Consider the following 22,106-nt stretch of genomic DNA (forward strand, 5'->3'; position numbering starts at 1 on the left):
TAGAAGACCCTTACAATGTCTCATTTAAAGCATAACTAATGGCCATGTATTTCCTATTTGCTATTTCCAGTCAACTCAGAAGTGCATCACTGGGGTAATGGTGCTCCTGCAAGTTTCAAAACACTCAGTTGTGTGTTTCTCTCAGGATGAGAGATTATTATCTCTCTTCATGAACACCTGTTATGACCATGCCTTTGGGAGATGTTCTTGTATTGGCTCCCATATTTTTGAAGAAGACTGTAACTACTAACTAGTAGAGTACTGGAGGTTTTGGCCCCTTCTTGGGTGTTCAGGAAGAGAGGGGTTTTTCTTTTTTCCTGTTGTTTCTTTTTCTTAACCAGTTTTATAGATGGATATAAGTATCTGACTATGGATATAAATAACTGACTTTTTGTGTGTACTTCATTCAAATTAAATTTCTTTTTGGCATAGGTGTTAGAATTAATCTGTACCCGTGAGTCAGGAGCTGTGTTTGAAGCTGGAGGGTTGAACTGTGTTCTGACATTCATTCGTGACAGTGGACACCTTGTTCATAAAGATACTTTGCATTCAGCTATGGCTGTAGTATCCAGACTCTGTGGCAAAATGGAGCCTCAGGATTCTTCATTAGAGATCTGTGTGGAGTCACTGTCTAGTTTATTAAAACATGAAGACCATCAGGTAATGTAATAGTTGGCTCAATGTGCTGTGAATTTAACTTTCAGTATGTTTAATAAAGGAATGACTAGGTAACTTTATACAGCCTCCCTAACTCTATGTTTACATAGAAGTTGTTGTATTTGGATATTACGATAATTTCCTCTACAGTTGTAATAATAAGAAAATAAAAATACTGCTTAGTGTTTGGATCCAAGTGCTGGTATTTGAAAATAGTCTTATTTAACCTCTGAAAACTGTATTGAAAAATATGCTGTAACTTTTTTCAGTGCATTTTGAGGCAGTTTCTGAAGTAATTATTGTTCTATGACTGTAGCTCAATCACTATAAAATTGAGCATAACTAAGAGGCAAAAATGAATTTGGTTTGTGTTTCTTTTACCAAACTAAGAGGAGCAATAAAAACATCCATAGTCTAAATCTATCTATAATTTAAATCTAAAGTATTACACTGGAAGCTAGCTTAAATGATACTAGTAAAAATGCTGCTCCAATTCTTTAATGCAGTTTTACTAACTTGAGATGAAGTAGTCCTTGTAAAATCTAGAAGCTGAATCCCAGAGGAATTATCTTTCTACTAGTAGGATCCTTTTGTGTATGTCATACTAATGCTCTGGAATAGCCATTTAGCCAAATTCTTGCTGTAGCCTGGCCAGGCTACTTGTCCATACTCAGAACTGAGTCCCCATTTCACTCTGATCTCTTTCCTCATTCCTTTCTCTACATGCACAGATCCAGCCTCCAGTCTGGTTTATTAAGCGCAGCATATTTGGGAAACGAAATTTTTCTGCTTGTGAGATAATTTTTTAAAAATATATTTTTAGATCTTAAAATTTTTCAAGGGACTGTCATACACTACCCATTTCATAACAAGCTATCATGTGTTTTAGCCATTAAATAATTTTATTAGTACACTAATAATCTGAGGCAAGGTAATCTTGAAATTCAGACCATTAATTCTGTAGTATTTTAACTGTTTATCGATTTATAAGGTGTTAGAGAAAAGCAGTTGCTGGGGTTGTTGGAGATTGAAATGAGAGTTCAAATTAACTTAATTGTTCAGCAGTTAAGCTTAAAGATAAGCATGCTTAAGATGGAGCCCAGATGATAGAAAATAAATCTGTAGTGGTACCCTTAATGTTATGCATTAAACAAGCCTCGGGACCATAGTGGATGCTGGATGTGTATTATGGATTTGTCCAGTAATGTCCCTTTTCATGTTTGTTGCTCCCTGCCTTGTCCTTTTACACTGCTGGGTTTGGTCACTTTTTGTGTGTGCTGCCAATTAGTAACACCACTTGATGGATGGGTTCAGACCAGATCCATGTGACCCCAAGAGCAGCTTATCTATAATTTTTGGTTTCTAACCTTTGTGTTACACTTGCAAGTTGAGAGAAGAAATATAAATACTTTGCAAGTACTCTTTTGCTTTGTAAACTGATGCCACTAATGCAGTGTGTTAAACAAGTGAACTTTCTTATGTATTACTGATGGCTGTTAAGGTAAAGATCTATGGAGTATTTGCAAATTACATAAAAGATTGGCAGAATTGTTTATCTGTGTTGTCAAAGAACTGGGGCAAGATGCCAGAGGACAGAAACAGTGACCATTACACATTAAAGAAAAAAATCCAGCGCTAAAGAGTACTGATGGTGCAGAATGTTTGCTATGTACAGACCATACCAGAAGTCTGCAAACTTAATGGAGATTTAAGATTTTTGTCTTCATGCAGTCTGGCTAATACTCTAATCTTGTTCTGTGTGTTGTTGAGTAACTGTCTTGAAGTCCTTGGTCTGTGATAGCAGACAGTTGTTTTGAAAATGGACCACTGAGTTGACATTTTAGGGAGTAGTGATTCAGAGTTTGGTTATAGGTTGGTGGGGGAGTTCTACTATTTCTTTACATCAGTCTAGTTTGCTACTGCACATCTTTAAAGGCAAATGTGCCTGAAGCAAGCTATCTTGATAGGCAAAACCTCCTGATCTGAAAGAATGAGACACTTCTAGTGTATAGATAGATGTTTAAGGCAAAACCTTCCTTTATTTTCAGTATTGACATGAAAATATGTTGGATCATTTCCTGGGCAGTTGGCCAGCTGTATTTTTTGCTGAATTGTTAAGAGGATCATCAGTAAGCCTTGTTTCCACAGTGTCACTGGAGTTTTTTGTGTGCAGTTGGTTGGTTGGATTTTTTTCCTCCCTTTACTGACAAACCTAAATTTGGAAGTTTGTATATTATTATCTCAGAAATTCTTGCATGTCCCTGTGTCAGGTGCTCAATGGATGATCTGAATTGTCCAAGAGTAAAATTTGCTTTTCCCAGTTTGCTCTATTTTTAGGCTTGGTCCAATTGAAAACTTTCTTGTGCTGAAGATAAATATGTAGACCTTTAAATAAAACTTGAACCATCAAGCCTCATGGCAGAATCGAGTTCTTGTATGTGTCCTGTATTCTTGTGGATATCCCCTTAGCAACTTCTCATCTTAAGTAAAAGATATTTCATTGGTTTTTCTTGCACATCTTTCTTAGGTTTCAGATGGAGCTTTGCGATGCTTTGCTTCATTAGCTGACAGATTCACACGGCGTGGAGTTGACCCAGCCCCATTAGCTAAACATGGATTAACTGAGGAGTTGTTGTCTCGCATGGCAGCTGCTGGTGGGGCAGCCTCAGGACCATCTTCAGCTTGCAAACCTGGACGGAGTAGCACTGGAGCACCATCTACAGCTGCAGACTCTAAATTAAGTAATCAGGTGTCAACTATTGTAAGCCTGTTGTCAACCCTGTGTAGAGGCTCTCCAGTAGTAACACATGTAAGAAATCCTTTTATGCTACACTTTTTTATTTTCATGTGACTTCTCCCTTTATATATTTTCAATATATGCAAGATTTATGTTGCTGTTTTATAGGCAGATATACATATATGTATTTATAGATCTTATCTTTTTAGAGATACATATATATACATATGCACACACACGTACATGTAAGTTATTTGTAAAGAGGGGAAAAAAGGAAACTTTTCATATGGAAATGAAACCCAATTCTGATAGTATTTTCTAAAGCCCTGTATATTTTTTATTGTTCAGACTTTTAATTATTTCCAGGATCTTCTAAGATCTGAACTTCCAGACTCTATAGAAAGTGCGTTGCAGGGTGACGAGAGATGTGTACTGGATACCATGCGGTTAGTAGATCTTCTTTTGGTGCTACTGTTTGAAGGCAGAAAAGCCCTGCCAAAATCTAGCGCTGGATCTACAGGCAGAATCCCAGGATTGCGAAGGCTGGATAGTTCTGGGGAGCGTTCTCATCGGCAACTCATAGACTGCATCCGCAGTAAAGATACTGATGCACTAATAGATGCAATTGACACAGGAGGTAAGCAAAAATACTCAGAAAAAGAGAGTGAGATGCTTGCTTTATCTTTGATTTTTATGATCTGAGGTGTCATAACAAATGCTGAGGTAGTTCATTAAAAATCATTACATGCAAGTTCACTTTGTTAAATACGTAACAGGCCTTGTTAGTAATCATACGTGTGCCACCTTTTTTTTAATTGCAATTAAGAGCATAAATGCTTCTCCAGAATTATTGAGGATGCTTAGTCTTCTTAAAACCAGGTTTTTATTTCAGGAATACTGTTGAACTTTAGTTTATACTTGTGGGAACTTTAACTATTTTATTAAATTTTATCTTTCAGCTTTCGAAGTAAATTTTATGGATGATGTAGGGCAAACTCTTTTAAACTGGGCCTCAGCTTTTGGAACTCAGGAAATGGTAAGTTAGATTTATAGACCTTTAAGAAGTTGCATTATTTATGTAAAGGAAGATAAGAAAACTGTTTTCCTTTTTCTTGTCTAACAGGTAGAATTCCTCTGTGAAAGGGGTGCTGATGTTAACAGAGGTCAGAGGTCATCCTCATTACATTATGCAGCATGTTTTGGAAGACCTCAGGTAGCAAAGGTATGATTTAAACTGACCCTTAAAAAGTGTTACCTGCTGACTTCTCATCTTGTTCTGTTCAAAATGTCTTCAATGCAGTATGCTGGACACATGTGCTGTCAAATATTTACATATTCTTTACAGTATTTATCAAAACACAGATTTTTCATTTAGGGCAATAGGCATTACTGAATAAAAGTAGTTTATATTAGCTCTACAGATATAAAAAGCACAGAATACTTACAAGTATGAGAATACTGGAGGAGTGATGTATGAAAAGCACATTTGCTACTTTGGAAGAAGAAATCCTATTTTTTTTTCATACATAAAAATATTTGTTCTCAGACTCTCTTACGACACGGTGCAAATCCTGATTTGAGAGATGAAGATGGGAAAACTCCTTTGGATAAAGCTCGGGAAAGGGGGCACAGTGAAGTAGTAGCAATTCTTCAGTCTCCAGGTGAGTGCAATATTTAAGTCCATAGCACTTGCTATAGCAGAAATCCTGATATATGTTAAGTTATGCAGTTAATAGAAATTTACCCACGGTTATTATTAAAAAAAAAAAAAAAGTGACCTACCTTCCTTAACCCATAAAGTATGCATAAAAGTCTTAGTATTTTAAGATGTTGTTAAGTGAGGGGAATTACCAAAGAAATAACTGAGTGAGCATGAGCAGTGCCAGTTCTGCTCTTCAGCTGTTGGGATCAGGCTAGACTGGGATTTGGTTGTGGATTCAGAGCATGTCAGCCTTGGTAGCTTCTCTGGTATCTGTCTTTTCTTTCTGCATGGGAGCTGCATTTTCCCTGTTCCTGAGAATTCTGGTGCCACAGGTGATACTTGCTGTTAAATACTTTTATTCAAGAAGTCATGCACATGTAAATTTTATGTTTTTAGGAATGCATGTTCATGTTGAGGTACTTGGATGTTAGTAAAGGAAATTGGGATGTTTTGAAGGGTTTTTTTTTTTTGGTTTCTTGACTTTTGCAAGTGAATCTATTGGGGAAAATTTTTTCCAGGGGATTGGATGTGTCCTGTCAACAAAGGGGATGAGAAGAAAAAGAAAGATGCAAACAAGGATGAGGAAGAATGTAACGAACCCAAAGGAGATCCAGAAATGGCACCTATATACTTGAAAAGACTATTGCCTGTGTTTGCACAAACATTTCAACAAACTATGTTGCCTTCAATAAGGTAATAATATCATGAGAGATAATTTCTTAATACTAGCTTTAAAAAGCTAAAGTCAGTCTCAAAGTTTAAGTAGTGCTAGTGTCAATATATGTTTGAATAGAAATGACTGTTTGGAGGTGTTGCAAGAGTGATTTTTACTTAGCACTTTTAGCAGCATGGTGAAGTGATGTGTTGGAAAAAAACTGGTTAGTCATGGGAGAGCAGAGCATACTCTTGATTGTAGCACCATGATGAAAGAATGCCATGTTCATATAGTATGATGTATATGTTGTGCATCAGGATTTGGTTGCAGCTGTTTGTAGCCACTGTAATGAAAGTTGTAATTTGGTATTCATTGGAAAATCAGCAAGACTAGAAAAAGCTATTTTAGAAGGTTTTAGAAGGCTTACTTAACTGTGTTAACTGGAGAAGTTGCTCCTTGTAATTCTGTTGAATTGCAAAAATGTAGTCTAATTTATTACTTAAAATGGAATACTGTGCATGGCATAATGGTTGTGATGAGTTGCATCTGATCATGACCTTTTACCCTTTTAAACTTCAAATATGACATTAATAGCAATCTCTTATTTATGTTGCTAGTGTTTACAGGTACTTTGGGTGAAAATGCAAGATAGGAAAGGCCTCTAGTGGAGACAGACTCCACATGAGCTGATGATAGAAAGCTTAAACTAGGTCATTTAAAATAAAATAAATAAGAAACTGTTAACAGTCTATGCAGGACTAATTGTTGTTGCAGATTGTGCAAAGAAGTAGTTGGTTCTCTACTTGAAAGTTATCTTTATGAATCAGAAAAATTATGGTTTTGGAAGTCAATCAAAAAAATTAATCTATAACCCCACAGGAATTATTTCTTTTGGATTAATTACGGTTCTTAGTTTGGAAAGCTACATGATCTAATAGTATGTTTAGAGTTAAAAGTTACAGGGATTTTGAAACGTGGGAAATAAATGACTAAAATGAAAGGCTGAATACCTCTAGGGGTGACTAAAAGTGCATGAAGAGAGGACATTGAATAGGTTTACCTAGGAAAGGGTTGAGGAGAAAAGTGTATGTTAGACTTTGCTGTAGAATCAAGAAACACCAGAGGTGCATTATTCTTAAAGATAATCTAGGACTTAGTAACAGTAACTAATTTTGGTACCAATAACAAGAACTGAAACAGGTTGAATTTCTTGTGTTTTGAAAACATGCATAAATGGAGTACAAAAGAAGTCTTGAACCTTTTTGTTGCTTTGATTATTGCTTGCTTTATCACTGTAAGAACCTTGTTTTTTCTACAATCTTTTAAAGGAAAGCAAGTCTTGCGCTCATTAGAAAAATGATACATTTTTGTTCTGAGGCATTGCTGAAAGAGGTTTGTGACTCTGATGCTGGCCACAACCTGCCCACAATACTGGTTGAGATAACAGCTACAGTTCTTGATCAAGAGGTAGGAAAACGAAAATGTTATCCTTTATGAAACCAGTACAAAAAAGGGAGTTATACACATTGATTCCATGTATTTGTTAATAACTAACTCTAAAACTTTAACAGTGTCCATCTGTGATCGCATGTGCAGTTCAGCGTGTAAAGTAACAAGATCTCCTTTGTTATTTTCTTTTCATCCCAATGTATTACAGGATGATGATGATGGCCATTTGTTAGCCTTGCAAATCATAAGGGATTTAGTGGATAAAGGTGGTGATCTTTTTCTAGACCAACTGGCTAGACTTGGTGTAATTAGTAAAGTGTCAACTTTGGCGGGGCCATCGTCTGATGATGAAAATGAAGAGGAGTCTAAACCTGAGAAGGTAAGTGTATGGAATTATTTGCTTTATTTGTTATTGTAAAACTGACACTTCTAGTAAAATGTTCTTTGTTACAAAAATGGCCAGGGCAAGGGAGTTAGGATATTAAATTAAGGCTTATTTTAAAGCACTTGTTTTAATAGTTTTCTTCTCTACCTTCATTTTCTGTTAGCATATTATTATCTGCTGAGTTTTCCTGTTCATACTTCCTTATGGTCAAGTTGTTGGGTGCTTGATTTTGTCTGGTGTTTTGAAAGTGACTGGTAAACAAAATGAATCCTTCCTGAAGTATTTGTGTCAGAAGTGTAGCTCTTTCAATGTTCACGCACTAAATAATTCCAGATGTTTTAGATGTTGTTATCAAATATATTAAATATATTAAAAAAGAAAATTATTTTCTGCCTAACGAAAACCATAAGTGCATATTGAAGATATTTATCAATTTCCAGGTCTTATTGCCAGTCAGATGAACTGAATGGGTAACAGACTTCTTCTGTTACCAATTCAATTAAATTTATAGCTGAATCTTAAAAGTGTAGTTAAACCTTTTACTGTGGGGTTTGGGTTGTCTGAGGTTTCTTGCTGGGGGTGGGGCGCTGATTTTGTTTTTTAGTGGTTAGATAGTAAGCGACATATGGACGTGGTCCTAGATAACCAATCATACATGGCCCTGCCTGAGCAGGGGTTTGGACTAAATGGCTTCCAGAAGTTTCTTCTAATCTCAATTATTTTGTGATTCTTCTCTCACAGATCAAGTTTTGAACAGAGGTGGATGTTGCAGGCAGTAGGCTGTAGTTATTGTTGAGTAGATAAAGCTGTATGTGAAAGGAAACCTCTAAGAAGTATCTTGCTCTATTAAAGAATACTTTTAAGAATATGTTTTGCAGGCAGAAGTAAAATAGTTCCTACGCTTTTGGTTTGAATAATTCTTTTCTCCTAATGAAAGAGAATCTCCTCCTTTTAAAAATGTCCATGGTTTTTGCATGTTGGGGTGTATATTTATTTATTTATTTATTTATTTATTTAAATGAATTGGACCTTTTTTTGGTTCTTGTTATTGCTTAATACAATGTTATTACAGGAGGACGAACCACAGGAGGATGCTAAAGAACTACAGCAGGGTAAACCGTACCACTGGAGAGACTGGTCAATCATTAGGGGAAGGGACTGCCTGTATATCTGGAGTGATGCTGCAGCCCTGGAGCTATCTAATGGGAGTAATGGATGGTTCAGATTTATCTTGGATGGAAAGCTGGCCACAATGTATTCCAGTGGGAGCCCTGAAGGAGGATCCGATAGCTCAGGTAGACTTTTTGCATTTAAAGTCCAGGTTAAGTTTTGAGACCATGACATTTGTTTATATAATTTGATTTGAGCTATTTTGTTTTGCAGGAATTGGCTTACTAAATAGTAAAGGATGTAAACAGGTGGAAGGTGGTCAGTTAATTGTGATGCATTTTACCAGATAGCATGTGGCCATAACTTGACTTTCTTGGTGAATTGTGTTAAGTAAACATCTTGCCAGTAAAAGCATATTAACTTTTTGTTTTGAGTCTTCTCCATGCGCACTTAATTTTTTCACCCCAGTCATTAAAAGCACTTTGTAGTGGCCATCCCAGGAAAAGCAGGTTGAAATGGTGATTTGTTGTTTGCTTCTAGCTAGCAGAATGAATTTGCATGTGTTTGAAGACAAAGTAATGGAAAGTTTCTCATTGAGATTGGGAAACAAATTACAGTGTCTTAATTGTTTGTTGGAGAGAGGCTAAGGGAACAGACCTTATGCACTGGCAATGCACCGGTGGTTCTGATTTCAACATGTTCTGGTTGCAGAAACAACCCTCCTTTTATTGTTTGATCTTTTTTTTTCAGCAGTTCATGCATTTATGAACCTGTGGACATAAAATGCTTTGCAATATTACTGTGTTTTCAATGAGCCATTGAGAGAAATAACAGAACATATTATGATTCAGGATGGAAATGAAATGCTAGTGACTTCATGCATCAAGTTTGGGGCAAGAAGACAAAATGCAATATAGTGTTTCTGGTTATAATGCAGCTGGAAACCACTTAAAGATTTATTGACTTTTTGGTCAGAAATGTGTCTTTGCATTCTTTTTAATAAGGTTAATGCTTTAAAAGGTAAACAAGTTCTGTGTTGAGATACTTGTTTATCATACAATACAATTTTAAGATTCAAGAAGATAATTTTTTAGATTCTCATAGCCCCTGGATGCCAAATTTTTTGGGTTTTGCTACCAAATGGTCTGGGCAAGGGGATGAGACTATTTCTGTATAAGATGAGTGGAATAGCAACAGCTCAGATGAATTTGGAGTGAAGAGAACTTAAAAGAGTCAGATTGAGCATTTGTTACTTCAAATCAGTCTTTTGAAAAAGTTTGAATAAATTTAACAAGATACTTAGTGTGAATATCGTAAGGGAAAGGAGCTAAATATAGGATTAAATGAGGCTTCTTGCAATATGTAGTCAAATAGACATCTACTAAGATTGCTGATGTTGCAGTCTAATTTGCCTGAACTTTAACCATGAGCTCTAAGCATGTGCAGCAGCCTTTTTTACTTAAAAAATTAATATTTGTTAACTAAAATGATTGCAGTACAGTATAGACTCAGAATAGTATCTTTAAGTCCTGAACTGTACTATATGTTCTGCTGTCCTAAATCATTACTGATTAATCTCATGGTATACTTTAGTAACTACACAACTGGCAAGAGTATAGAGGATTGACTAGTGAAATCTGTTAGTGTGTATTGCATGATGAAAGTTGGGGTGGGTGCTCAAGTATATATATTGTGAACATTTTGAAAGGTCTGTACTCACCCCTCTCCACATTAACTCTGTTACCTGTTCTGTTTGAATTTTTAGAAAAAAAATTCAATGCAAAAATTGAAATTTAATGGTAATTCTGAAGCTTTAAGTAAGTTTCAAAATTCTGTCTAAGGGAACCTAAAATTATTCTCAACCATGTAGAAGTATAGTACTTTCAGTGCAACATGCTACATAATAAATTTGTTTAAATTTAATTATGGAAATCTGAAAACACTTAAGAGAATTTTCATCTTGCATATAAAATCTCAATTATTTTTATAAGCCTTCTCTGTGTCTGCTATGAAATTTAGGCAATAAAGAATGTTGTGCCTTGAGTGCATATTTATTTTTGCATTATTTTGTATTATAAAAGAAAGACAGATTTAAAAGGCCTAGTGCTTGTCATTGCAGCAAAAGGCAAACGGCAGTAACTTTTAATGAGGTGTTTCCATTTTTACTTTAAATGGAATTTTTGAAAAGTTATGTGCTTAGCCTTTTAATGATTAAAATACAAATATATTATTTAATAAAACCTGATATTTTTTTGGAATAGTTTTTAAAATTTCTTATTTCTGAAAACTCAGAGATTGGAGAATAGTTTATGCTGGCTATTCTGAGACTCATTGTTCAAAGATTAAAAATTTATACTGAGTTTTTTTTATCTTCCTATTATAGCTGTAATGATGAATTAATACATCTGGAATAGATCTTTCAGAAAGAGTTGCATTGCAGCTTTGATGCGATCGTAGAATAAATGGCTGTTGAAGTACAGAAGTATACCACACTGAAATTTAGCACGCTTTAAGACCCTTAATTTCAAACTTAATTTTGCATTGAATGTACTCAGTTGTTTTGCTCTTGAAAAAAAATAAATAAGCTACATAATGCAGTTGTTAAAAAACTCTAATTTGTTTCTTTTTAAATAGAAAGTAGGAGTGAGTTCCTTGAGAAGTTGCAGAGGGCTCGAAGCCAAGTAAAACCATCTACCACAAGCCAGCCAATTTTATCAACACCAGGGCCAACTAAACTTACTGTAGGAAACTGGTCACTGACCTGTTTAAAAGAAGGAGAAATTGCTATTCACAATTCTGATGGTCAGCAAGCTACAATACTGAAGGAAGACCTGCCAGGCTTTGTGTTTGAATCCAACCGAGGAACAAAACATTCTTTTACAGCTGAAACTTCCTTGGGTAAGTATGTAGGTATGTGTTATGTGCAGGTAGGAACAAGTGTATATGAGATAGTTTTATTTGTTGCTTTTCATAACTATGGGAAAATGTGACTTTTCTAAAATACATGTTGCAGGGTCAGAATTTGTGACTGGCTGGACAGGCAAAAGAGGAAGAAAACTGAAGTCTAAACTGGAGAAGACAAAGCAAAAGGTTGGTGAGCATCTGTAAATTTTATATTTAGAATTTAATTGCGTTTGTTTCATATTTTAATATTCTTAAGGAGGTGTAGTTTCCTCTTAGAGGATTAAAATCTCTGATTTCAACTAGGTACAATTTTATGTGAGGCTTGAGGGGGAAAACATCAGTCAGAACAAAGCACTTCTTCAGGTGATTTTATCCAGCAGTCTTTGTAAATTCTGTGCTCCTGTAGAGGAAAACAGATTTTTTTAAAAACGTAGGAAAATCCAATCTTCCTGACTTGCATAATTCTTTAGGTTTTGTGGTTTGCTTTTTTGTCTTTAAGCTACAAGAGAAGATGTTACAATCGATACTGCAGTTGTGTCAGAGGCATGTAATACTTCTGTTCATCTAGGTACTAATTTCAGACTGGATATCGTGACAAGGTGCTGGAAGTGAACGCTCAGCTTTGTTAAGAGTTGTGGTAGTGAAGGAAAACGAGTAAACACCCTCATTTTAGGTATCTTTAAAATTCTTTCTCCTCAAAATGAAGGAGAAAAAAGAGGAACTAAGAAATCAAGTATTAAGCTCTTTGCAAAAAACCTACAAAACAACAGTACATTTTGTGATCCACTTAGGCCAAGTACTCAGGCTAATCTTTAGTCTTGAATTGTCTTGCATTTTCTAACTGTGCAGCCAATATATTCTGTACTTTGGATCTGCAGTATTTAAGGACATATATCTTAGGAAATGTGACACTAAATTGGAAGTTGAAATACTGTGTGTGCACAATAACAGGTGGCATGATAAAAGAAAGGCAGTGCTCTCTTTTACCTAAGATTGTACTGTGTAGATCTGAAGCTTGTGTAATGTATTATTGTAGCACAGAATGATAATGAAAAGGAAATATTTTTTTTGAAATTTCTTACAAAGAAAAATGTTATTTAATAAAAACTTATTTAATCTGTATCTTGTGTGAACCATGCTTTGCAGAAAGAGTAATTCTTACTATAAGAGGTTGTATAGGGACTTTGTGTGAATTGGTTTAAGGAATGTTGATAGAGCACTCAGAAACCATATTAAGCCTGCTTATTTTTACATTTAAAAAGATATACCAGATCCATTATACAATTCTAAAAGAAAGATTGACAGATTGAGAATCATACCTTTTCCTACTGCCCTTTATGCTGTAACTTAATACATTATGGCAAATTTCATTTATGTCAATAAGATTTTGTGTATTTCCATTTATTTCTCCTGTTCCTTTTTTCCCTTTCACAACCACTGCCATTTCATGATGCACATGGGTTTTTATTCTTCCCTATTTGTCTGCCTGTTTTGAATTTAAGAACATGACCGAGGTTACAGTATCTGGAAGTATAGTAACAGTCTCATTACAGGAGGATCTGATTTCTGATTATCAAATTCCATTTGTAGGTACGCACTATGGCAAGAGATTTATATGATGATCATTTTAAAGCAGTTGAAAGTATGCCTCGAGGAGTAGTTGTGACACTGAGGAACATAGCAACACAGTTAGAGTCTGCATGGGAACTTCATGCAAACAGACAGGTAAGTGTATCTCCTTTATTTTTAATGTGTGGCATCAGTGGAAATCAGATAATACTCAGACTAGTCTGTCATGATGTGAAGAAGAGTCATAGCATGTCTGAATTTGGGGTGAGTTTAATGCGTGTTATTACCTAGTTAGGTACTTCCTTAGGACATTATTTTTCAACTGAAGCAAGTGAACAGATTACTTTGTTTCATGATAATGATCTTTTTGTCTTTCAGTGCATTGAGGGAGAAAATACTTGGAGAGATTTAATGAAGACTGCTCTGGAAAACTTAATTGTACTGTTGAAAGATGAGAATACTATTTCTCCGTATGAAATGTGCAGTAGTGGCTTAGTTCAATCTCTGCTGACAGTTTTAAACAATGTGAGTTTGTAGACATAAGTGTTTAAAGAAAAACTTCCTAAAAAGATGAAATTAAGGCATGTGCCATAATTTAAAAGATCCGTTATAAACCTTTCATTTTCCTGTCTTGGTGAAAATTGGGCAGACTTGCTCCAGTTACTGGTCTACCTATTGAAGATAAGCTATCACAATAGATGACTTTAGTTTGAATGAGCCTTTAGAAATCTGTAAATCAGCTATGTTCAGGTCTAATGCCTGATGATTAGCTTTTCACATACAGACTTCAAGTCTGGATTTCAGTGAGACTACATAGAAGTTTTTGCCTATATGAAAATTAAATCAGTTATATTTAATGTAACTTGTTTTTTTTCCCTCTTAGAACGTTGATTTGGATGTGAAACAAGACTGTAGTCAACTGGTAGAGAGGATAAACGTTTTCAAAACAGCATTCAGTGAAAATGAGGATGATGAAAGGTAAAAACAATACCCCAAACCAAGAAAATCTCCTTTGAAATTGTGAAGCAGTATGGTATGTTTAAAATAATTTAAAGACAAAGTATCCGTTTTTACATTTCAATGGAGTAGAAAATTGGTCTTAGAAGACAGCATCTAATATTGACACAGCAATTGAAAATTTTTATCTCTAAGAGTCAACTTATAGAACATCTGTTGACAAAATAAAGCTGACTTGTTTATCACTCTGCAGATTAGTATCTTTCTTACTGTGCTCTAACCATGTGACTACAACAGATACCATCAGTAGAAATTGAGTGAGATAGTTTCTTCAGCTGGATCCTGTTTTCTGAAATACTGTAGAATTTTTTTCTTTGTTTTGTTTTGTGGTAACATAGTAACTGTTCTCTTTCCCAGTCGTCCAGCAGTTGCATTAATTCGGAAATTGATAGCAGTGTTAGAATCTATTGAACGTCTACCTCTCCACTTGTATGATACACCAGGATCTACGTACAATCTTCAGGTAAATGCACAGTGATAACAGCATATCACACTGAGTGGTGCACAACTGAAGGTTATATGTTGCACACCTTGTCTGCAAGATAGAAGTGGATAGAATTAGGTAAAGAACGACCAGATTTTGGTGTCTGTCTCCTCTAATAGTTAGATGCATGGCTGTTCCTCTACTTACACTACCTTAACACTGTAAGGTAAAAGTAAATTTTGATTGAAGAGATAATGTATTTGTTCTTTCTTTTGTGTTGTCTTTATATGGGAACATGCCCTCTGGGTTAAAGGGCATGTTACTACAATTACAAGACAGTTTTAAGTAAGAACAGGAGATTGGCTTTAAAGGGTCCTGTCTATGGCTCTGTTCAGTTGGTAATGCAAGATGCCTTCAGGCTCAGCAGCTTCTTATACAGAAAACTTGGCAGTTTGGCTGGAATATTACTTGTTTTTTCCTAGTTTGAGTGGAGTCTTATTTTTTCCTATTCGAAAGCACAGTTCAGGATTTTGCAACATTGGTAGGAAAGTATAAATTTCTGGTTTCATGTTAAATGTCTAGGAAAAAGTTGCAATACCACTGTTACTGTTCAGTATTTTTAAAAATAGTTTTCAGTTTCTATATTATTGTATTTGCTAGTCAACAAATTAAAGCTATGAAGACAAATGAAATTTGAGAAAATGTTAGCTGAGTGTGTAATTGACTTGCACGTTGTCATACTAAAGAATTTTTTGGATAATTGAAAAAAGGTAGTACTAGGAAATTACTTTTTAAAGCATTTCATTAGAATATAGTGCTTATGTTAGAGCAACAAAGATGCTTGTTAGGCCACAAAAATGGTTGTAGTGAATACTGTTTTTATTAAACTTCCAAAACCTAAACAGGAGAGCCTATATTAATGTTTAGCTGTTCTTTCAGATACTGACAAGGCGCTTGAGGTTTCGTTTGGAACGTGCCTCAGGGGAGACGTCTTTGATAGATCGAACGGGTAGAATGCTAAAGATGGAGCCACTGGCAACCGTTGAATCTCTAGAACAGTATCTCCTGAAAATGGTGAGCTGCATACCACACACAGAGTTCACAGGGAATAGTTACATTCTGCTTCTTTAATATTTGATTTCTTTTCTTTCATCTGTAGGTAGCAAAGCAATGGTACGACTTTGATAGGGCTTCATTTGTTTTTGTACGAAAGCTACGAGAAGGCCAGACATTTGTGTTCAGGCATCAACATGATTTTGATGAAAATGGAATTATTTACTGGATTGGAACAAATGCAAAGTGAGTTTTTCAAGTCTAGATATTTTAAAATCCGACACAATAAACTATAATCCATAAGGCAGGATGGGGACAAAGAATTCATAATGAAATGAAGGCTGTTATTTTCTTAGAAGTAGGAGCTATCTTTTATCAATAGAATTGCATTTCTTTTGGATCTGCTTAAATAATAGAAAAATATAAGTCACTTCTGTTGAGAATTTGTTTGTATGCTTCCTTATGAAGATGAAGGGGTGGAGAAGTTTGGATCTTTGTTTTTGCTTTCCATGGTTCTGTTTGATTTTGTTGGTTTGGGTTTTTTTCCTTTGCTACAGTGTTTTAAAAAACAAACAAAGTGAGGTTTGGAACATATCTAAAGTTATCTAATTATCTAAAATTATATTGATAATTTTGATGTGTGATAAACTCACTGTTCTATGCAGTTTACAGTAAATGTCAAATATTGCTGAAGCCATTTTTTTTAAATTTAAGTATTAATTGAACAGCATATTTCTCTTTTTAAATACAGAACTGCATATGAGTGGGTAAATCCAGCAGCCTATGGATTAGTAGTGGTTACATCCTCAGAAGGAAGAAATCTGCCTTATGGTCGTTTGGAAGACATCCTGAGCCGTGACAGTTCAGCTCTCAATTGTCACACTAATGATGATAAGAATGCTTGGTTTGCCATAGATCTTGGCCTTTGGGTTGTACCATCAGCTTACACATTACGCCACGCTCGAGGTTATGGGCGGTCTGCTCTCAGAAATTGGGTTTTCCAGGTATCTAAGGATGGACAGAACTGGACTACTTTGTATACTCATGTTGATGACTGTAGTCTCAATGAACCAGGGTATGTCAGTGTATTTTATCACTTTTCATAAAACTGAGTGTGGTTAAAAATGCATTTGACTGTCGACTAATTTAATGTGTACTGTGGTTGTAATAGTGTATCTATCTAAAGAAGTGGTAAGTGATGCAATTAATCAAGGATGAGCTGGAGAATAAGTGGTTCATAGGTTCTCTGTGTGGTTCACATAATGGTATTTGTGCTTTTCCATCACTGTAAATCTTGCCTTTTGTTTTTTGACAAACACCAACGCTCATCCAAAGTTTGCCTTGGTGTTGATAGGTTTATATGTCTTGTAATGTGCATACATGATCAGTGTTATGGCTTTGTTTGCTTTGGTACTAAGGTTTTTTGGTCTTGTCTTTTTTTTCCTGTTACCTACCAACGCTTCTTTCTAATAAACTTCAAGGTCTACAGCAACATGGCCTTTAGATCCTCCAAAAGATGAGAAACAAGGTTGGAGACATGTTAGAATAAAACAGATGGGAAAGAATGCCAGTGGGCAAACACACTACCTCTCCCTGTCTGGATTTGAACTTTATGGCACTGTGAATGGAGTATGTGAAGATCAGCTGGGTAAGAAAAAGAATATGTGTATCCTATTTGCTCTTTTAAAATGCTAATGAGCATACAATATAAAAATCAGTGTAAAAAAAGAGGTTAACTTTTGCAGTTGAACTTGCTTAGAAATAAGCTCAAAATTATTCCCCCTTTCAATACTTCTGAGTCTTTTCAATTTACATTTCTTGTAGGAAAAGCTGCTAAAGAAGCTGAAGCAAATCTGAGAAGGCAGCGACGTCTGGTCCGTTCTCAGGTGTTAAAATACATGGTTCCAGGAGCTCGTGTAATCAGAGGAATTGATTGGAAATGGAGAGATCAGGATGGAAGCCCACAGGGTGAAGGCACTGTTACAGGAGAACTGCATAATGGTGAGCATGAATTGCCTGAATTTATAAATGGCTGTTGCATGATTACATCACGCAGAATGGGTAGCATTAAAGTACTTCCTCTGTAATGCCTTGATAAAGTTGATGAAAGCTTAAATACTTTGGAGGGAAGAAGCTTAAAATACTACAGGAGTTGGGGTCCATTTGTGAAATTCCATTTGAGCGCATGAAAAAAATTCTTGCTGTAAATGAAACTTTTTTACAGCTTTGGTTAATTAAAATATTAAATTGTTATTCAAATATGAAACTGTTAGACATCTGTTATGAACTATAACAGGTGAGGGATGCAAACTTATAAATTAAGCTTGGGGCCTGCAAAATCTATAATTGCCTTCCTCATCTCTTACTGAGCATTTGCAATATTTTTCTTGACTTTTGTTATATCATATACCTTTCCTACCCTGCAAGCTTCTTTGGGATCAAGTTTTTGTTTTTTTAGTTAAAGAAGGAAAATTTATTAACTTAAGGAGCAAAAGAAAAACCTGCAACAGCCAGGGAAGTCAATACTCAGGAAGTTAAGTTATTGAAGAGGCTCCAGGAGAGCTGGTAATCTTGTCAGCTGAACATGCTTTCCACTATTTCCCTTCTCTTCCTCCTATTTTGGGGTATATAAGGCTTGCCTTGTTTCTGAAGCACTTTTAGATTCATTTCTAGCTAGACTTGAAAGTTTCTTCTAGTTTGTTGAGTTGCCAGCTCTCAAACATGGGAAGATCTCCAAAGTACAATCCCTTAAAATGATTTGAAATTGAACTTTATTTAAGCTGTTCAGTGCAGCTTGTGGGGACGTCTTCCATCATCCATATATTTTTCTTATGAAATACAACAGTAGCCATAGCTACATTATAACAGAAGACTTTAGGTATTATTGGTGAGTAGTATTCTACCAAATCAGTGGTTTTGTTCCTATGTTTCAGAAATACTTTCCCATTTAATGATAGGTGGAATTGAGGTTTGTTTATCAAATGGTGATTCCAAGCCATCTCATTCCTGTCTCAAAATTCTATATGAAAGAAAGCTGAAAGTAGTATCTAATTTACTTTTTTGGTTGTTGTTCACAGGTGTAGACAAATGTTGAGTATTTTTAGGCCTGTAATGATGGATCATTACAACTTTGAGTCCATAATATGTACTTAAAACTTGTTCAGATTTAAAACTGCTTGTAATTAATACTTTAGGGAAAGGAACTATACAAATCAGAGCCAGTTATTTAGTTATGCTTTGAAAAAAAGAACTGGTTCAGTTATTCCTAGAAGGGAGAAATTATACTGTTGAACTACAGTATGGAGCTTTTTTTGTATTTGATAAAAAAAATAAATAAATCATAGAAGAATAAAAATTCCGATTTGCTTCATGACTTTACCCTTCAAAGGTTTAGTGACAGGAAGCTGCTCAACTATAGCTCATGAAGAAGGAATAAAATCATATAAGAATAACATGATCTAAACCTCCTCATTTGAGGATGTCTACTTATTATATCTGAAAACTTTATCCATTTTTAACTACTTTTCTTCCAGAGTGATACTTGTAAATAGCAAAATGCATGTAATCATATGTTTTGGTCTAGGAGTGGTGACTTTTGGATAGTTAAAAGTTGAAGGTGCACGTGACTGTAATAAAAAGAATATTTTACTTGATATTAGCTTTTTTCTGGTTTAATAAAGAAAAAGATGTGTGTATCTGGACCTAATATTTTGAATTTGTCTGAGATTGTAGAAGATTACTAAGCTTTAGAGAGTTCATTTTTGGATGAAATGTGTATCAATTAAAGTAGTTACACCAATATTTGTTGCAGTTAAGATACAGTGAGAAATATTAGAAGGAATTTTTTCGGTGACTCTTAGATTGTGGTACATATTTAGACAAGTAAAAATAAATCATTTTGCCCCCATTTCTGCCCTAGTTAGCTAAATTTTGTATGTTACCCTCATTATTGCAGATTTATTATATTTAGCTGTTAAAAAAAATTACTACTCCAAATAATTATTTAATAAAGGAACTGAAGAGTAGCATCTCTCTGGAGTTTTGCTCTGGTCCCAGGGTAGTTTTTTTCTGTGAAACATCTCTCCTGGCAACCCTGAAATTTTACTACTGATGTAGCCCTTACCCAATGGCCATAAATTTTTTTTATTAATAAGGAATGTTTGAGTATGTGTAACTTACTGAACTAAAAAGCTGTGTATCACTAAATTAGTTCTGTCAATTTAGGAATAAGAAATCTCAAACTAAGCAGTTTGATGATATCTCTTCTGTTGGGTAAATATGCTTATTCATAAGTGTCCAACAAAGAAAAATGTTTTTGAATGTCCTTGTAATAATTAAAGTTTCTTGAAAGATGCTAGTAAAGTTATGATATGTTTTAATACGCATTTTTGTTACTAGAGAATCCAATTTTGATGGATGCTAAAAAGGTTTTGAGAGATTCTAGTAGATCAGGTCCCTTCCTGAAAGAAACTATTTTTTCTGGATTCTGTGACCCTGAAGATTAAGGCGGCAAGAACAAGCAGCCTCTAAATTGATAACATTATGAAATGCTAAATTGTTTAGATTTAAACGCTTCCTTTTTAATTGGCGTTAAGGGTTACTTAGTGATTTCATTGATTCAGACATACAGCCCTTAGGAGAAGCTGATCCCACATTGTGGAGCTACTGTCTGACACGCCTCCTGTCTGCTTTCTGCTGGATCTCACAAACTCCTGTCCCTTTCCAGGCTGGATTGATGTCACCTGGGATGCTGGTGGCTCTAACTCTTACCGTATGGGCGCAGAAGGAAAGTTTGACCTCAAGCTTGCACCAGGGTACGACCCTGATTCAGCGGCATCACCCAAACCTGTTTCATCCACTGTTTCAGGCACAACGCAGTCATGGAGCAGCTTGGTGAAAAACAACTGTCCAGACAAGACGACTGCTGCTGCAGGCTCCTCAAGTAGAAAAGGAAGCAGCAGTTCTGTGTGTAGCGTGGCAAGTAGCAGCGACATCAGCTTGGGTTCGACCAAAATGGAGCGGAGATCAGAAAGTGTATTGGAACAAAATATAGTTTCAGGCACTGACGTCCATGAACCAATTGTTGTTCTGTCTTCCGCTGATAGCGTGCCTCAGGCTGACATAGGGTCATCTTCCAGTGCGAGCACCAGCACCTTAACAGCGGACATGGGAAACGAGAATGCAGAGAGGAAGTTAGGTCCTGATAACTCAATACGTACTCCTGGGGAGTCCAGTGCTATATCCATGGGGATTGTTAGCGTGAGCTCTCCCGATGTGAGTTCAGTCTCTGAACTGACTAATAAAGAAGCAGCTTCCCAACGACCCCTAAGCTCTTCAGCGAGTAACAGACTCTCGGTCAGTTCTTTGTTGGCTGCTGGGGCACCCATGAGCTCCAGTGCAAGTGTTCCGAACTTATCATCTCGAGAAACTTCTAGCCTGGAGTCCTTTGTACGAAGAGTGGCAAACATAGCACGTACCAATGCCACAAACAACATGAATTTAAGCCGGAGTAGCAGTGATAACAATACAAATACTTTGGGAAGAAATGTCGTGAGTACTGCAAGTAAGTAAGCTGTTTTTATTTTTAGTTGAGGATTTTGTTGTTTCTTTGGCTTTTGTTACCCTTGAGTTTGGATTGTGTTGGCCTAATAGAGAATTGTTCTTAGAGCAGCCTTAACCTTCTGTGTACCTCTAGAACGCATTAAGGTTCACAGAGTTCCTGTATGCTGAAAAGTGTTACATTGCCCTGTGATGTCAGATCACAGGTACCCAGCAAATAGAAAGAAATTTGAAATTGATGATTGAAACTGATGTGGATGATATGTTTAAGGAGACAGTATGGTTTAGATGAAGAGGATGGAAGTCTAGCAACAGTAGCTAATGTCAGGTACTTAGGCTTTCTCATCTGTGTAGATTCTGCATATTTTTGTTATTTTTCCATTTTCCTCAGAGAGGGCAGTTTGTGCATATTGTCGAGTGTCTGTGCATAGGAGTTAAGAACACAGTACAAAGGAAAAAGAGCTACAGTATAATGAAATGTTGGCAGATTCCTGATTCTGTCAGGCTGCATAACATAATATACTCCAATACTGAGTGTTTTCTAGAGGCCATTAAGGCTTAGTTTCAGTGAACTGTTTAGGCATATTAAATGTAAGGAAGTTTGTAGTTAACAGTGTTTTAAATTACATTATGTACATGCTTTAATGTTTGCATGTTCTCAGATTATATGTAGGAGCAAGGTAAGTTGTAAACCTGCTTGTTGTGAGTTCGCTCTTTTGAGCTCCCATCACAGTTGTTACTTGTTAGGTATTTTGTTCTCTGATGGTGATAGTATTTTAAATAGAGAACTGCATTTCATGGGGTAGGCAAGTTAGAAAAATTGAAATTACCCAAGCTAGAAAAAAGTGTAAATTTCTCGTTAAGCTTTCATGCTTCTTATGGTTA

At 35.7% G+C, this 22,106-nt stretch overlaps 1 protein-coding gene across 9 annotated transcripts in view; it reads left to right on the forward strand.

Moving 5' to 3' along the window:
* HECTD1 (HECT domain E3 ubiquitin protein ligase 1) overlaps positions 1 to 22,106 on the forward strand; it is a 61,687-nt gene that overhangs the window by 18,181 nt on the left and 21,400 nt on the right. For 3 of the 9 annotated variants that reach the window (XM_040065918.2, XM_040065924.2, XM_040065926.2), the window contains exons 4-26: positions 433 to 660; positions 3,185 to 3,466; positions 3,743 to 4,031; positions 4,354 to 4,430; positions 4,518 to 4,616; positions 4,941 to 5,055; positions 5,615 to 5,789; positions 7,080 to 7,218; positions 7,409 to 7,579; positions 8,658 to 8,880; positions 8,969 to 9,013; positions 11,330 to 11,605; positions 11,709 to 11,785; positions 13,190 to 13,324; positions 13,547 to 13,693; positions 14,052 to 14,146; positions 14,543 to 14,648; positions 15,549 to 15,683; positions 15,769 to 15,908; positions 16,414 to 16,737; positions 17,144 to 17,310; positions 17,487 to 17,663; positions 20,389 to 21,225. In XM_040065918.2, coding sequence (XP_039921852.1) covers positions 433 to 660; positions 3,185 to 3,466; positions 3,743 to 4,031; positions 4,354 to 4,430; positions 4,518 to 4,616; positions 4,941 to 5,055; positions 5,615 to 5,789; positions 7,080 to 7,218; positions 7,409 to 7,579; positions 8,658 to 8,880; positions 8,969 to 9,013; positions 11,330 to 11,605; positions 11,709 to 11,785; positions 13,190 to 13,324; positions 13,547 to 13,693; positions 14,052 to 14,146; positions 14,543 to 14,648; positions 15,549 to 15,683; positions 15,769 to 15,908; positions 16,414 to 16,737; positions 17,144 to 17,310; positions 17,487 to 17,663; positions 20,389 to 21,225 — 4,459 coding nt within the window. The remainder of the gene's footprint in view (positions 1 to 432; positions 661 to 3,184; positions 3,467 to 3,742; positions 4,032 to 4,353; positions 4,431 to 4,517; positions 4,617 to 4,940; positions 5,056 to 5,614; positions 5,790 to 7,079; positions 7,219 to 7,408; positions 7,580 to 8,657; positions 8,881 to 8,968; positions 9,014 to 11,329; positions 11,606 to 11,708; positions 11,786 to 13,189; positions 13,325 to 13,546; positions 13,694 to 14,051; positions 14,147 to 14,542; positions 14,649 to 15,548; positions 15,684 to 15,768; positions 15,909 to 16,413; positions 16,738 to 17,143; positions 17,311 to 17,486; positions 17,664 to 20,388; positions 21,226 to 22,106) is intronic. The other 6 variants (XM_040065923.2, XM_040065919.2, XM_040065921.2 and 3 more) reach the window with 6 other exon arrangements.

Source organism: Hirundo rustica, chromosome 6 (assembly GCF_015227805.2).
Source record: "Hirundo rustica isolate bHirRus1 chromosome 6, bHirRus1.pri.v3, whole genome shotgun sequence".
Taxonomy (NCBI): domain Eukaryota; kingdom Metazoa; phylum Chordata; class Aves; order Passeriformes; family Hirundinidae; genus Hirundo; species Hirundo rustica.